Source organism: Chiloscyllium punctatum, chromosome 15 (assembly GCF_047496795.1).
Source record: "Chiloscyllium punctatum isolate Juve2018m chromosome 15, sChiPun1.3, whole genome shotgun sequence".
In the NCBI taxonomy this organism is placed as follows: domain Eukaryota; kingdom Metazoa; phylum Chordata; class Chondrichthyes; order Orectolobiformes; family Hemiscylliidae; genus Chiloscyllium; species Chiloscyllium punctatum.
Genome location: NC_092753.1, coordinates 97,871,192 through 97,888,946, shown reverse-complemented (window position 1 = coordinate 97,888,946; position 17,755 = coordinate 97,871,192). Strand labels below are relative to the sequence as shown.

General features: G+C 48.3%; 1 protein-coding gene across 5 annotated transcripts in view; it reads left to right on the top strand.

The window, feature by feature from the left end:
• The window catches only part of robo1 (roundabout, axon guidance receptor, homolog 1 (Drosophila)), a 682,199-nt gene that overhangs the window by 377,716 nt on the left and 286,728 nt on the right, over positions 1-17,755 (top strand). For all 5 annotated transcript variants that reach the window (XM_072585788.1, XM_072585789.1, XM_072585790.1 and 2 more), the window contains one exon: positions 4,729-5,055. In XM_072585788.1, coding sequence (XP_072441889.1) covers positions 4,729-5,055 — 327 coding nt within the window. The remainder of the gene's footprint in view (positions 1-4,728; positions 5,056-17,755) is intronic.

The window sequence follows — 17,755 nt, the reverse complement described above, 5'->3', positions numbered from 1 at the left end:
CATTAGCGTTGAGTTCTGGATTAGAGTCATAGAGCCATAGAGCTCGAAACAGACCCTTTGGTCCAACCAGTCCATGCTGACCATTATCCCAATCTAAACTAGTCCCACCTGCCTGCGTTTGGCCCATATCCCCCCAAACCTTTCCTGTTCATGCATTTATCCAAATGTCTTTTAAATGTTGCAATTGTGCCCACATCCACCACTTCCTCTGGCAGTCCATTCCACACACAAACCACTCTCTGTGTAAAAAAAAGTTGCCCCACATATCTTTTTTTAAAATATTTCTCCTCTCACCTTATTACTTGTCCAGACATGACCAAAATACAATTCCATAGAAGAGTCATACCAGACTTCAAATTTTAGCTCTGCTTCTCCCTCCACCACATGCTGCCAGACCTGTTGAATTTCCATAACCTCAACGTTAACTCCTTCCTTAGTGTAAGCTATGGCTACGCTAACGAAGGACCAGATTCTGGATGTTTGTGATTGTGGTTTATGAATCAGTCTCTCAAACTATCCTTCCACCTTTAATGAGTTAAGTACATATAAACCCTGTTCCCTCTGCTGCTGCACCTACTTTAGAGTTACACTCTACTTTATGCAGTCAGCTATGTTCTTCCTCAAATGTATCACTTCACGCTTCTCCCCCTTGAAGTTTGTATGCCACAATATTTAAGGAAAGAAAAACAAAATGTATTGTAAATACAGAAATTTTACTCTGCAAAACAGCTCAACAAATCATATTCATCTGAGCTTCCCTATTTTTATTTGGATCTTAAAGGTTTTTATTCACATTAGAATACTGATTAGAGCAGTTTTTGACTGCTGTGGATGAAATGGACCAACGGGCCTTTTCTGTGCTGTAGATCACTGTGAGTCTGTGACATCTCCTAGGGCCAATCCAAAGAGCGCCACAGTTCTCAGGAATTCACTTTATTTCTCCTTGGTGTTCCTGCTATTCCCTGAAGGCTAAGCTTATTTGGGGTCTTTACATTAGTCCTGTGCTCATTGATCCTCCTAACTTCCTTCAACACTTCATGAACATGAACTCCACAGTTCAAGCCGCGTCTCACTGCATTCTTGCTCAACGACTTCAAATGAGAAAACAGCCTTGGTTCCTGACAGCCCGTATACAATTCCAGCAGCTTTCAAACACCGGCTGGACACGTCCATGAGATACCATGGAGATAAATCCAAATTGCAATCTATCCCCGTGGCTGCAGGAACACCTGAGGTATCACAGGTAGGGATTTAAGCAAATTATCTCCAATTCCCAAACCTTTCCCTTGTTCTGGGAAGCCACCTGAATAATTTTTAAACTCCTTACTGAGACAGCTGTGGACTTCCTGCCTCCCTCACTAAGCTTGGAGAGGGCTCACTGATTGATTGGCAATTTTCCACTTCCAGCTCTGACCTTATTAAATAAACATAGGCCACCTTTGGAATTGCAATTACTCTGGACTTTATTATCGAACCAAGCATTTTTGTTTATCTTACATTTATAAATGCCAGGCCCTAAACTAGAAGTTCAAAAACGTGGATTCTGACATTGTGTATTCGAGAAAAGTTGGTCTCCTTTGGGCTCAGCTGATTAGTATTAAAATTACATTTAAGCTCGGCCTTTAAGAATGGGCCTAGCCAAAGCAGTTGGCGTCAAATAGTTCAATTCCTATATCCACACTTCTGTTGAAATATAATTTGCTTTGTAATCAGCTATTTACGGTTACAATAACCTACTTGAGATTTTTGTGAGGGATAATCTTATCTCCTTGGCCAATTAAATTAAGCTTTGAGAAATATATCCGAATGACATGAGCGGGGAGTGTTTTGTTCAGATAATCGAATGTTTGGATAATCGAATACCGGATAACACAGTTTAGCAAAGCATTGGGACGTTGCAATCTTGTTCAGATAATCCGAAACTCAGATTATTGAATGCCAGATGATTGAGGTTCCTCTGCACATGGGGACATCGCATCTTGCAAATTCCCTTCCAAGCATCATCCCGACTTGGAAATATATCACTGTTCCTTCACTGTCGCTGTGTCAAAACCCTGGAATTCCCTCCATAAGGGCATTGTGGGTCTACCTACAGCACATGGACTGCAGTGGTTCAAGAAGGTAGCTCACCCCCACCTTCTCAAGGGGCATCCAGGGACAGGCAATAAATGCTCACATTCTGTGAAAGGATAAAATCTTTGAGGGTTACATTACGAGGAGTGATTGCACAGACTCATGTTAGATTGCTTGGAATTTAGAAGTTTATGAACAAAGTTTTCTAAGATTTCATGAGGAATTGATGGGCTAAGCCAAGAGGGTTTTCACTGAGAGAAGAATCCTGGACTGAGAGACCAAAAAGTTAGTACGAGACCTGTTCTGAGTAAAATTCACAAGCTTTCCATGGCCCTAGTGTAACTTTACAAAATGTCAATGACTGGAGATGTTTACATGGGCCGATGGGATGTTGTATGGTCTTAATTACTCTGTGACATTTTATTTTAATCCATTCAATCGAATTTAAATGAAATGCAATTGAGACAGCACTTACAGTAAAGTGAACAATGAGTATTGTTCACTGAGTGACTGTCAAATTTGTGCCAACAGCAAGGCTAATCCAGTCATGCAGTTGGTGTTAGATAACCCACAGAACGGTTTATATATAAATTTCCCTGCGTCGTGCTCCACCCACACAGTCTTCTCTTCCTGTCTCCTGAGAGATTTGATACTTATCAGCTCAGGCTTCAGCCACCTCATCATAGCGTTTCCCAGGGCTAATTGTGGACATTTGGCCCGTCGTTCACTTACTCGCTCTTTCCCAGTTCAACTCCAAACTAACTCGCAGCCTTGCTGTCACCCCATAGCCATGACCCAATTCCAAACCACTCCCACTGTCCTGCTATCTCCCTATAGCCTAGTATCAATCCCAAACTGATCCCACTGCCCTGCTTAATCCCCATATTAATCACAAACGAATTCCAATCCCATATGCTCTCTTAAAAACTCTGCACCAATGCCATATTAATCCCACTGCTCCACTGTCTTTCCATAACCTTTTGTGAAGCACCAAACTGATCCCACTGCCTCACTCCCTCCTCTTAGACCCATATTGAGGTGGTAAATACACTAGTTGCAACACCAAAGGCCCCAGACTGTGAGGTATTTCAGCCACAACAGCAGCATGGATATTACAAGCTCAGTCGGGAGGTGACCGTGGGGCGGCACGCTGGCACAGTGGTTAGCACTGCTGCCTCACAGCGCCACAGACCCGGGTTCAATTCCTGCCTCAGGCGACTGACTGTGTGGAGTTTGCACATTCTCCCTGTGTCTGTGTGGGTTTCCTCCGGGTGCTCCGGTTTCCTCCCATAGTCCAAAAATGTGCAGGTTAGGTGAATTGACCATGCTAAATTGCCCGTAGTTAGGTGAAGGGGTAAATGTAGGGGAATGGGTCTGGGTGGGTGCACTTCGGTGGGTCGGTGTGGACTTGTTGGGCCGAAGGGCCTGTTTCCACGCTGTAAGTAACCTAATCTAATCTAATAGCTACAACAACCCATCAGACATTGGCCTGGACACATCAAACAGGTCCCTCTGCTAGTCCATTCTTACTGCTCATTCACAGACAAAGTATAACTCTCCTAGAATTGTTTTTTATTCAGTCATGAGATGTGGATGGGATGAGTAGACAATGTCTTTCCCTCGGGTGGGGGAGTCCAGAACTAGAGGGCATAGATTTAAAGTGAAAGGGGAAAGATATAAAAGGGACCTGAGGGACAACTTTTTCACACAGAGGGTGGTGCGTGTGTGGAATGAGCTGCCAGAGGAAGTGGTGGAGGCTGGTACAATTGCAACATTTAAGAGGCATTTGGATGGGTAAATGAATAGGAAGGGTTTGGAGGGATATGGGCTGGGTGCTGGCAGGTGGGACTAGATGAGGTTAGGATATCTGGTCAGCATGGACGGGTTGGACCGAAGGGTCTGTTTCCATGCTGTACATCTCGATGACTCTATGTGGGCAGCACTGACGAGGCCAGCACTTATTGTTCATCCCTAGTTGCCCCTTGAGAAAGTGGTGGCGAGCCATGGCGGTGGTGAGTAGCTTGGAGAGGAAGTTGCGAGATTTAGACTTCCCATGCACCCTCTGCCCTTCTCGGAAGTGTTTGTGTCTAAGGATCTTTGGTGGATTTCTGCAATGCAGTTTTTAGGTCTTACCTAATGTCAGGGGTGGGTTCTTCACCCAGAGAGTGGTGGGGGCATGGAATGCACTGCCCGTGGGAGTGGTAGAGTCAGATTCATTGGCGACCTTTAAGCGGCATTTGGATAGGTACATGGATGGGTGCTTAATCTAGGATAGAAGTTCGGCACAACATCGTGGGCCGAAGGGCCTGTTCTGTGCTGTATTGTTCTATGTTCTATGTTCTATGTTCTATGTTCTATGTTCTATGTTCTTACCCACTGCTGTGACTGAGTGTGAGTGGTAGAGAGAACAGATGTGGTGTCAATCAATCGGCTACATTGTCCTGGATGGAGTCAAGCTCCTAGAGTGTTGTTGGAGCTGCACACATCCAGGTTTGTGGATGATGTGACTTGAAGTTAAGTCGAGCCACAATGAAGTATGAGCTGAGGTGTGTGTGGAGTTGTATAAAGTGAGAGGGAAGAACTTCACGAATGACCCAGATGTGAAATGAAGGCTGATGTTATATTGCTAATCGTCTGTCTCCCCCTGTCTTTCAGGATCACGCCTTCGGCAGGAAGATTCCCCACCCCGGATTGTGGAACACCCGTCCGATCTGATCGTGTCCAAGGGAGAGCCTGCCACTCTGAACTGTAAGGCTGAGGGCAGACCAAGCCCCACCATCGAGTGGTACAAGGACGGGGAGCGGGTGGAGACGGACAAGGATGATCCTCGCTCTCACCGTATGCTGCTGCCCAGCGGCTCCTTGTTCTTCCTGCGCATTGTCCACGGCCGGAGGAGCAAACCCGATGAGGGCAGCTACGTCTGTGTGGCCAGGAACTACCTGGGGGAGGCCGTCAGTCACAACGCCTCTCTGGAGGTGGCAAGTAAGTAACAGGCTCCTTGTCCAAGTGGGGAAGCTGTGGGGGAGAGCGGGAGTGGGGGGGGGAGTCTCTGTAACCCTCAGAGGTTTGCACTATCATTGGTAAAAGGATCAGATGTGGGCTAATTATCAGAATCCCAATGTATCGACTTAGATTTCAGTAAAACACAGATATTGTCTCCAGTCACCTTCCGATTCATGTCAGCTTTCATCATTTGGTTTGTTTGTTGAAAAGGTGAAAGGAGATACAGATAGTGTGACTGTGTTTTAGATTATTCTGTCTGCTTTACTCCTCAATGTCTGATAGTAAACAGGGACATCACACTGAGCTGTACTGTGTGTGTGTGTGTGTCAGGTGTAACCTACAATACAAATGATGCTGCAGCTTCACCAGGTCTACATTCGAGGCTTTTACCCACTATCACCGGAGAGTCTATGTTGAGTTGTCTCCCTCTGAGGGTGATGTGGTGGTGTGGACAGATGGGATCACAAAAGGTGCTTGTAATTCTGAGCGATGTGTTGGAAGCATCACACAGGGTTCAGATGCATCAGATTAGAGAGGGTTTTACATTCATGTGAGCATAAAATGACCCTTTTGATGACATTGGGCAGTGCTGACGCTTTAGGGAAGGATCTCTCTGACAGAATTGACTGGGGTTTTGTTGGTTCCCACTACTCAGACAGCATCGCACTTGATAAAAGACCAAAAAAGGATGAATTTCTGATTGTGTTCCCAGAATTAATCAGACTGCATGCACAAACGCATAGATTCAAACAATAAACTGTGTTTGATTTTAATTTTATATGACAAAAGACTTGCAATTGTGATTTCTATTCAATGTGTTCAGATGGTGAGGAATTTTGATGGGATTTCATCCTGACTGTCATTGAGGTCTCATTGTTAAGGATATAAGAGCTGTGAGTGAAGTGAAACTTCTCACATTCAGCACAAGACAATCGATTGGATAATCTGCACGCTCAGGTGCTGACCCAAAGACCTTGCATTCACAACGGGCCTTTCAATACCTCAGCCTGTCCCAAATCTCCACACAACCAATGAGCTTCAATCAGTGTTGCATTGCAGCAGTTGAGAGTGTGGTGCTGGAAAAGCACGGCAGGTCAGTTAGTATCCGAGGAGCAGAAACATTGACGTTTCGGGCCAGAGCCTTTCATCAGGAATGAGGCTGGGAAGAGTTCCGGCCCGAAACATCGATTCTCCTGCTCCTTGGATGCTGCCTGACCTGCTGTGCTTTTCCAGCAACACGTTCTCAACTCTGATCTCCTGCATCTGCAGACCTCACTGTCTCCTAGTTGTATTGCAGCAGCCAATCCACAGACTGCAATCTCAAAACAGGCAGCAAGGAGACAAATGGTCAGATCATCTGTTTTATTGAGGGATGTTGGATAGGGCTAAATAGTACCCAGGACATGGGGATCTCACCATCTGGGGACAGTGGTACTGGGTGTTTTTGACATTTACTTTGAAGGCTGGCAGATCATTCAAATGATAACATCTTCAACAGTGCAACACTCCCTCAGTACTGACCCTCTGACAGTGCAGCACTCTCTCAGTACCGACCCTCTGACAGTGTGGCACTCCCTCAGTACTGACCGTCTGACAGTGCAACAGTCCCTCAGTACTGACCCTCTGACAGTGCGGCACTCCCTCAGTACTGACCCTCTGACAGTGTGGCACTCCCTCAGTACTGACCCTCTGACAGTGCGGCACTCCCTCAGTACTGACCGTCTGACAGTGCAACAGTCCCTCAGTACTGACCCTCTGACAGTACAGCACTCCCTCAGTACTGACCCTCTGACAGTGCAGCACTCCCTCAGTACTGACCCTCTGACAGTGTGGCACTCCCTCAGTACTGACCCTCTGACAGTGCGGCACTCCCTCAGTACTGACCGTCTGACAGTGCAACAGTCCCTCAGTACTGACCCTCTGACAGTGCGGCACTCCCTCAGTACTGACCCTCTGACAGTGCGGCACTCTCTCAGTACTGACCCTCTGACAGTGCGGCACTCTCTCAGTACCGACCCTCTGACAGTGCGGCACTCTCTCAGTACCGACCCTCTGACAGTACGGCACTCCCTCAGTACCAACCCTCCGACAGTGCGGCACTCCCTCAGTACTGACTCTCTGACAGCGTGGCACTCCCTCAGTACCAAACTTCTGACAGTGCGGCACTCCCTCAGCACTGACCCTCTGACAGTGTGGCACTCCCTCAGTACTGACACTCTGACAGTGTGGCACTCCCTCAGTACTGACTCTCTGACAGTGCAGCACTCCCTCAGTACTGACCGTCTGACAGTGCAGCATTCCCTCAGTACTGACCCTCTGACAGTGCAGCACTCCCTCAGTACTGACCGTCTGACAGTGCAGCATTCCCTCAGTACTGACCCTCTGACAGTGCAGCATTCCCTCAGTACTGACCCTCTGACAGTGCAGCACTCCCTCAGTACTGATCCTCTGACAGTGCGGCACTCCCTCAGGACTCTACTGGGAAGACTGAAGTCATTGTCTTTTCTTCTTACTGCAAACGTTGTTCACTCATTACTGACCTTTGACCTTATTCTGCGTTCTTCTAATTGTCTGACGTTGAACGAACTGTTCTAACGTGTAGTGTGATATTTGATGTCCAGGTGTGTTTACCTTGAGCAGTCTGTGTCATTGCTGAGAGAGCCCACAACAGCTCTGCATTATCGCCTACCTGCTCTCCTTCCTCAGCTGATCTTCCACTCAAATCCTTCTTCATACCTTTGCTGACCTGACCTTCCACAGTTGGATGGCCTCACCCATTCTGTAATCCTGAAGTTATCCAAAGCTCTATTTCCTGTGTGCTGCCTCCGGACATCCCATTCCCTATCCCTCCCTGTGCTCCCTGGCTTACATTGTCTCTTGGCTCAGCTGTACCTCGATATTAAAAACCTCATCGCTTATTACAAATCCCTTCATTTCCTCACCTCTCCTCTCTGTTTGTCATCTTCCCCAGCTCCATCATCCCCTGAATTATCTGCGATATCCTAAATACTGCCCTTTTGCAAACCCCAGTTTCAATCTCTCCATCACTGGTGGCTGCACCTTCTATTGTCAGGGATTCAATTCTCGGAATCCCGTGTTGAATCCTCACCCGTCATTATCCTCCTTTAACTGGTTCCCTGGGAATCTTGGGCTGGCACTTTCGCCCCCATCTCTGTTCTGATATCCCCTGGCATGGCTCAGCGTGGAGCTGGGTTTCCCATTACACCTGTGGGAGAGAGCCCTCTTTGAGTCATAAAGATATACAGACCCTTTAACCCAACTCTTCTGCACTGACCTGATATCCTTGATCAGAGTGGTGCTGGAAAAGCACAGCAAGTCAGGCAGCATCTGAGGAGCAGGCTTTGGCCCATAACCCTCTTATCCTTTCCTACTCATGTACCCATTCAGATGCATTTTCAATTACATTAATGTACCGGTCTCTTAGCAGTTTAGTGTATTGACGGCACTATGTAAATGCAGCTGGCGGGGGTCGCTGACAGTTCCAGAGAAGAGTCATACTGTGCAAAGATAAATCCCTTTTCAGAAGTGGGAGGGCTCTGGGATGGTGGGGGGGGTGGGGGGGGGGGGGGTGGGGGGGTTGGGGTGTGGGACTGGAGGCGGGTGTGGCTGGGGGGGATGGAGGCAGGGTTGAAAAGGACACAGTTACCAGCACTGACTCCGTTTAATGACACCAGTACCCTGACCTCTCAACCTCACGGCCTTCCTATGGCTTTACCCACCCCCTCCCCGCTCCTCCCCGTCAGTGAGGGGGGTTGGGGGAGACGCTGAGCAAGGGGCATTCAGAGAAACCTTTAAGAGGGGCTGCCCATCACTTTGTGTAATGGCATGCAGTGCGAGAGGGACAAAGAGCACATCTGCCTGACATGGAACTTTGATCAAAGCGCTGCTCATTGCCCACATTCGACGGTAACCCGCAGCTGTGTTGTACTGTGTCATCGCAGTCCGAGCTGCTGATCCCTTTCCCACTGGTGAAATTACAGCGTCAGATTTATGTAATGAAGCCTCGGTGAATGAGAAGCCTCCTTGTCTTTCCCCCTAACTCCCCACACCCAGGCCCTGGGCTCACAAAAGCCTAGAAGTCACGAATTGTACTGCTCAAAGGCTACTCGAGATATCTGATTACCATCTCTCTCTCTCCTTCTCTCTCTCACAGAGTAATCAAGTTCGGATTGTAATAGCTAGGTAACTCTCAGGGCCTGATGCTGCAGATAAGGCCCTCATTTCTCTTCCTTTTCCTGTCTGTTTAGTTTTCTTTGCAGCTTCAAGTAACATTCCTCTCAGGAAGCTGCTTTGATGTGTATCAGCTTAAGGTGAGCTCTCAGGGTCTCTCTCTCTCTCCCTCTGTATCTCTCTCTCTCCCACTCTCTCTCTCACACACACACAGTGCACTCAGCATGGAGTGTCCCCCCGGCACTCAAACCTGTGTTTTTTCTCCTGCCCCGTACTCCCTCCACCCCTTCCCACCCTCATTGCTCCACTTTCCCCCATGTACCTGTTACCAGCTTCCCATTTTGTCTCATTCCTCACCCCCTTCAGTTATAAAACCATAAGATGTAGGAACAGAAGAAGGCCATTCAGCCCATTTAAACTGCTTTGCATTCGATCATGGCTGATATGTTTCTCAACTCCATTCTCCTGCCTTCTCCCTGTAACCCTTGATCCCCTTACTAATCAACAACCTCTCTATCTCGGTCTTAAATACACCCAATGCGTTGGCCTCCACAGTCCTCTGTAGCAGTGACTTCCACAGATTCCCCACCCTTTGGCTGAAGAAATTCCTCCTCATCTCCGTTCTAAAGGGTTGTCCCTTCACTCTGAGGCTGTACCCTTGGGTCCTAGTCTCTCCTACTAGTGGAAACATCTTCTCCATGTCCACTGTATCCCGGACTTGAGCAGTATTCTGCATATTTCAGTCAAACCCCACCCCATTCTTCTAAGCTCTATCGAGTACAGACTCAGAGTCCCCAACTGCTGTTTATATGACAAGCCCTTCAGCCCTAGGATCATTCCTGTAAACCTCCACTGGACCCACCCCTCCAAGACCAGCACATTGTTTCTTAGATACAAGGTCCAGAACTGCTCTCAATATTCCAAATGCCTCAATTGCTCCTCCACTCCTCCTTGTGTAATAATAATAGGCCATTCAGCCCTTCAAGCCTGTACTGGCATAAATACAATGAGCACTGATCATCAAACTCAGGGTCCTGTTTCTGCTTCCTCCCCCCCCCCTCAAGCCGGCGGTGGTATAACGGTAATGTAACTAGATTAGTAACCCTGAACCCCAGGCTAACGTTCTGGAAACATGGGTTCACTCTCACCCTGTCTAATGTGAAGTTTGAAAGAAGATTGAAGTGGGTGTTTTTGTGGTGCTGTGGGTAGGCCCCACGTCCAACCTGATAACATTCCTGAACAGGTCGGTGAGCAAAAGATCTTGACATCAGGATTGATTGGGTTAGCAAACCACCATCAGCCTCCAGCGGTTAGTAGCTAGAGCCCAATACCAGACCTTGCCCAAAGATAGGGCGTCTCTATTCCTGATGAAGGGCTTTTGCCCGAAACGTCGATTTTCCTGCTCCTCGGATGCTGCCTGACCTGCTGTGCTTTTCCAGCACCACTCTAATCTAGACTTTGGTTTCCAGCATCTGCAGTCCTCACTTTTGCCCTGTCTCAAAGCACTCTGCAACCAATATAACACATTTCTGAAGTGTAATCCATCCTCATATAGATCAGGTAATAGCAGAATGACAACTAATTGAAGAACAAATCAGAAAGGGAACAAATGGCTACAGGGCAAGGGCAGAACTGTACATGATATCCATGAATAGTGGAACAGACTCCTTGGGCCGAATGGCCCTCTTCTGCTCCTATGTTTTATTGTCTTACAATCTCACTTGTGGTTAGATAATCAGTTCTCAATGGCCTTTCTTTCAGCAGAATCAATTCTCCTCTAAAACGTCAATCAACATCACTCCATTTTGACCATCATGATGATATCTCCCTTTTCGACTCAGAGGAGACCAATCCCAGCTTCTCCTGCCCCTGTACATTGCCTGAAGAACCTCATAGTTGCTCCAAATCTGGTAAATCTCTTCCACACCCTCCCCAAGGACTTGGCATCCTCCCTAACGTAGAGCCTAGTTGAGGCCTAACCAGTTATTCAATAACTTCCTCTGCAGAGGACTCAGAGAGACCACCAAAGGAGCACCTGCTGGTGGGGCTGGGAATCTTTGACACATGAAGCGTGGAGTTAGGGGCTGGGTGAGAAAGAGGACAGCAGCGTGGGTAACTGATTGAGGGCGTCCTGTGAATTAATGCAATATAGATCTCCACCTTTACCTTACAGTCTCAGTCGGTGTGGCTTTAGTAAACTCTCAATTTCTCAAAAACAACCCTTCTGCAGGAGCACTCGAGAGGGTGGTGATTGTCAGTGTCAATTTTGGATAGCTACGGCAGATAGTCTGTTGGATGAAGGAGTGAGATGGCACAAGCAGGAAAGGCCGCAATCAGATCGATCATCAACTGGATGAAAGACAGAGCAGACCTGGCCTCCTGCAGCACCTATTTCTGTTGTTGTTAATATTTTCTCCATATACTAAATTCAGATTATTTGTTGTCATGACTACAAATTTCCATATGTAACAGAATGTTGGAACAGGATTGAATTGCCAATCTCAGTTTTCTTTTTCATATGGACTATGAAAACCAGAGCTCGCTGGTGATTAAATCTGAATCTTCAGAAAAGCAGACAGGATAGAAGGAGGCTATTGGCCCATCTAGTCTGTGCTGGGTCTCTGATTGGGAGTCAAGAGTGTGATGCTGGAATATTCCTGATGAAGGGCTTTTGCCCGAAATGTTGATTTTCCTGCTCCTCAGATGCTGCCTGAACTGCTGTGCTTTTCCAGCACCACACTCTAATCTCCAGCATCTGCAGTCCTCACTTTTGCCATTCTGATCGGGAGTCAGTCGTATACCTTGGAAGTGAGATCAGAGCAAGAGTGTGGTGCTGGAAAAGCACAGATTAGATTAGATTACTTTACAGTGTGGAAACAGGCCCTTCGGCCCAACAAGTCCACACCGACCCGCCGAAGTGCAACCCACCCATACCCCTAACCTAACACTATGGGCAATTTAGCATGGCCAATTCACCTGGCCTGCACATCTTTGGACTGTGGGAGGAAACCGGAGCACCCAGAGGAAATCCACGCAGACACGGGGAGAACGTGCAAACTCCACACAGTCAGTCGCCTGAGGCGGGAATTGAACCCGGGTCTCTGGCGCTGTGAGGCAGCAGTGCTAACCACTGTGCCACCGTGCCGCCCAGCTGGCCAGGCAGCATCCGAGGAGCAGGAGAATCAACGTTTTGGGCATAAGCCCTTCATCAGGAAGAGCTTTTCCAGCACCACTCTCTGGACATATACCTTGGAAGCAATATTGCAATCTCAGTGGCATTGTTGCTGTGGAACCTAATCGATTTAAATATTACCTCCAACACCACACACAATGCATTCCAGGGAACTTGGAACTCTGTCCAAAACTGCTGCTAACACTGGGGAGGAGGGTGCAACTGGAAATTTCCGAGCTAAGATCTGGTTGTTATCAGATGGAAAGGAGCAAAGGTTTGGGAATCTGGGTGGGTGAATTAATTTGATATACCGTTTAACCTACTGGAATCCTTGAAGGGCTGAATGGCCTATCATTGTTACTGCATTTTTTCAGGATGATGATCCTGGATTGTGTACGACAGTAACCCGCAGGAGGAAGTCAGCTGGAAACTAAGCGGTTTGCAGCTACTCCGTCAGAAACTCATGTTGCAGCAAGCCAGTCATGTTAGGACATGGGGCGTTCAAATCTCAGGTCAAAGCGAACGTTTGAAATGTTATAATACCAGATGCTTCACGGTGATCACTTGTGAGACAAGCTATCTCTCTCTAAGATTAGCCAAAGCCCAGTTGGTAAACAGTAGCTTCCAACAAAGCAATTCACTGTGACATCCTGCTTGTGGTTTCAAGTCCCACTCCAGGAACGTCAGAACAAACTGCAGTAAGATCCACCCAGTCAGTACTGAGGGAGTGCCGCACTGTCGGTGGGTCAGTACTGAGGGAGCGCCCCACTGTCGGCAGGTCAGGACTGAGGGAGAGCCGCACTGTCGGCAGGTCAGTACTGAGGGAGAGCCGCACTGTCGGCGGGTCAGTACTGGGGAGTGCCACACTGTCAGCGGGTCAGTACTGAGGGAGCGCCGCACTGTCGGCGGGTCAGTACTGAGGGAGTGCCGCACTGTCGGCGGGTCGGTACTGAGGGAGTGCCGCACTGTCGGCGGGTCAGTACTGGGGAGTGCCACACTGTCAGCGGGTCAGTACTGAGGGAGCGCCGCACTGTCGGCGGGTCAGTACTGAGGGAGTGCCGCACTGTCGGCGGGTCAGTACTGGGGAGTGCCACACTGTCAGCGGGTCAGTACTGAGGGAGTGCCGCACTGTCGGCGGGTCAGTACTGAGGGAGTGCCGCACTGTCGGCGGGTCAGTACTGGGGAGTGCCACACTGTCAGCGGGTCAGTACTGAGGGAGCGCCGCACTGTCGGCGGGTCAGTACTGAGGGAGCGCCGCACTGTCGGCAGGTCAGTGCTGAGTGAGTGCCACACTGTCAGAGGGTCAGTACTGGGGAGTGCCGCACTGTCAGAGGGTCAGTACTGGGGAGTGCCGCACTGTCGGAGGGTCAGTGCTGAGGGAGTGCTGCACTGTCGGAGGGTCAGTGCTGAGGGAGTGCTGCACTGTCAGAGGGTCAGTACTGAGGGAGTGCTGCACTGTCAGAGGGTCAGTACTGAGGGAGTGCTGCACTGTCAGAGGGTCAGTACTGAGGGAGTGCAGCACTGTCAGAGGGTCAGTACTTAGGGAGTGCAGCACTGTCAGAGGATCAGTACTGAGGGAGTGCACTGTCGGAAGGTCAGTGCTAAGGGAGTGCTGCACTGTTGGAAGACTGGAATATTACCTCCTACCAGCTGGCTGTGTCAAGTTTGAGTCTGGTACTGAAACATGAGGGGGCAGTCTAATTGAACTGCTTTGCCTTTCTTGCCTGTCTGGCGGCCTTGATCTGGAAAAGACTTGTCAAGCGTCGAGTGAAAGATCAAACCAAGATTCCCATATATATTTCTCTCTTGCTGACCCGTCCTCTTCCTTCTTCCTCACTGCTCCCTTGAGTCATAACAGTACAGTTAATGAGCAGCAAATACTGATGGAATGTGCTGGTGTGAGATTGAGGACTATGGATAAATGATGATGCCTGTCACCACGAAGCTGCCTGCCTTTAAGTTTGTAACAATTAAATCGGAATAAATTAGCAGGCTGGTGATGGATGACGAAACAGCGTAAATGGCTTCTGTATGCGAGAGTTTGACTCGCTCTCTGCTCTGTTATTGGGACATAGATCTGCTTTGATGTTCAGACTGTGGTAGAAACATGTTCCACGTCTTCAGTGAGATTTGGCTAAAATTGTTAATAAATTTGTTTCGTGTTGAATCTCAGTCTGTCATTGCCCCCTGTCCTGAGGGGGAGGAAGGGAATTGATATTCTGTCTTAATGAGATCTTCTGTATGTGCATTCCCTAACTAACTTTCAACAAGGATCGCATGGCGTTCTGATTGCAGGCATAACATGAGATTTATTCCACCAATTCAAATTTGAAATGAACTCCTCTGCCTTTCAAATCCCTCTCCATTTTCATCTCAGTAATCTCCTCCAATCACAAACCCACTGACATTTCCACAGTCCTCTAATGCTGATCTATTGTCCATCCCTCCAACTGCCTGGTCCCTATATTCCGGATTCAGGAGTAAATTGCTGCGGATGCTGGTGTCTGCATTGGAAACAACAAATGCTGGAGATCACAGCAGTTCAGAGGGCATCCACCGAGAGAGATCAACCTAACATTTCGGGTTGAGGTGACTCTTCATCAGAGCTTCAGCTGTTAGCTCGCTCTCTCTCCATGAATGCTGTGTGACCCGTTCTGATCTCCAGCATTTGTTGTTCCCTATATTCTGGAGTTCCCTCCTTAAACCTCTCTACCTCTCTATTTCCACTCCTTTAAGTCATTGCTTAAGAGAGAAACATACAAAACAGGAGCAGGAGGAGGCCATTCGGCCCTTCAAGCCAGCTCCACCATTCAGTATGATCATGGCTGATCGTCCAACTCAGTCCCCTGTTCCTGCTTTCTCCCATTTAACTTTTGATCCCTTTAGCCATGAGAATTATATCTAACTCCTTCTTGGAAACATTCAATGTTTTGGCCTCAAACGCTTTCTGTAGCAGAGGATTCCACAATCTCTCCAGATTGGCTTCAAACGCTTTCTGTAATAAAGAATTCCACAGACTACCAATGCTCTGGGTGTAGACATTTCTCCTCACCTCAGTCCTAAACGGTCTACCCCAAATCCTTAGACTGTTACCCCTGGTTCTGGACTCCCTGATTTTTGGAAACAGCCTTCCTGCATTTTCCCAGTCTAGTCCTGTTGGAATTTTGTAGGTTTCTACGAGATCCCACCCCGTCATGATTCTAATTCCAATGATTACACTCCGAACCAATCCAGTCTCTATTCATACATTATTCGTGCACTCCCTCCATAGCCAGAACATCCTTCGGCAGATAAAGCTGAGCTCTTTGGTCAGGAGAAAGCGAGGGCTGCAGATGCTGGAGAGTCGGAGTCGAAACGTGTGGCGCTGGAAAAGCACAGCAAGTCAGGCAGCATCCAAGGAACAGGAGAGTTGACGTTTCGGGCATAAGCCGTTCATCAGGAATGTTGTGGGGGAGGGGAGGAAGGAAGGGGGCTGAGAGGTAAATAGGAGGGTGGGGGTGGGGCTGGAGGGAAGGTGTGACCTTTCGCCCAGCTGTGTTGATGCCTCTTTATTGGCTTGGTGTCAAATCTTGCTCCCATGCAGCACTTTGGGATGTTTTACTCCACTGAAGGCGCTACATGAATTCCAGTGTATATCATGTTGGTGGGTTCTCCTGTTTTATTAAGGGAACCCATTTTGAGGGTTATGGGTGTTCAGTGGTGGACAGAGGGGTCAAACGTACAGCTTGGAGCCAGTGGGATCCACTTTCTGAGTATCCCACCCACTGAACCTTCAAACCCCACTCCCTCTCTCCCACCACCGTGCCTCCCCTGTAAGAGAGAAGCCCAAAGAGAAGGAACATCAGAGTGGACTGTAATCTTCCTACTTCTTCCCCTTTCACACAGCCTGAACTTGCTGCCAAATATCTCAGCCTCATTGTTCACTCTTTAACTCGATGAGCAACTAGTTTATTTAAATCATTCACGGGGAATTGGTGTCACTGGCTAGGTCTGCATTTATTGCCCATCCCTAATTGCCCAGAGGGTAATTAAAAGTCAACCACATTGCTGTGGGTCTGGAGTCACATGTAGGCCAGACCAGGTAAGGATGGCAGATTCCTTCCCTAAAGGATATTTGTGAACCACCTGGGGTTTTATGACAATTGACAATGGATTCCTGGTCATCATTAGACTCTAAATTCCAGATGTTTATTAAATTCAGATTTCACTACATGCCATGGCAGCAGTTGGGCCAGCATGGTGGCTAAGTGGTCAACACTGCTGCCTGACAGCGCCAGGGTCCCAGGTTCAATTCCACCCTCGGGTAACTGTCTGTGTGGAGTTTGTACATTCTCCCCATTTCTGCGTGGATTTCCTCCGGTTTCCTCCCACAGTCAAAGAATTTGCAGGTTAGGGTGGATTGGCCATGCTAAATTACCCTGTATGTGTCCAGGGATGTGGGGGAGGGTCACTCTTCGGAGCACCAGTACAGACTCAATGGGCCAAATGGCCTATTTCTGCACTGTAAAGGTTCTATAAGGCTTTGACTTGAACCTGGACCTCCAACAACATTCCCTGGGTCTCTGAATTAATAATGCAACAAGGCCACCACTAGGCCATGGAGTAGGCAGCCTCTGGCTTGCTGTAATTGATGTTGTGATCGCAGGGTTTGGAACCGGTGGAGTGCTCCCTCGGCCTGGATTTGATCAGTTGGAATCCCCGTGTATGAAACGCCGTGGCAGTGACACGTTGCCATAATTGTTGTGACTGGGACCGTGCTGCCTGGAAAAGGGCAATGCGAGCAGCTTCAACTTTCAAAGCCCTGAGTTAGAGAAACACTTGATGAGGATCTGTGTTCAGGGCAGGCCTGGATGGAACAAAGGATAAGGGAAATGGGGCCAAAGTTCTTTCAGAGGGGCGAGCACAAGCCACAATGGGCTGAGTGGTCTCTTGCAGTGCTGTGGTAAGGAGAGATAGACAAGGGGAGGCTGGAAGAACACAGCAAGCCAGGCAGCATTGGGAGCATTCTCCTGAAAGGCTGGCTTCTCCAACTCCTGATGCTGCCTGACTTGCTGTGTTCTTCCAACCTCCTGCCTGTCTGTTTTGGATTCCAGCATTTGCAGTTGTTTTTTGACTCTAACCGTGTAAAACAAGGAGGCAATTTGCATTTATATAGCACTTCTGTGCAATCTCCGGTTGCCCTGTGGCACTGTTCAGCCAACGAAGCACTTTCTGAGGTATCATTACTGTGTTGTAATAAATACAACAGAAGATGGGCTGTTCGGCCCATCGAGCCAGGTCTGCTATTCGATATGATCATGGCCGATCTGGGGAATC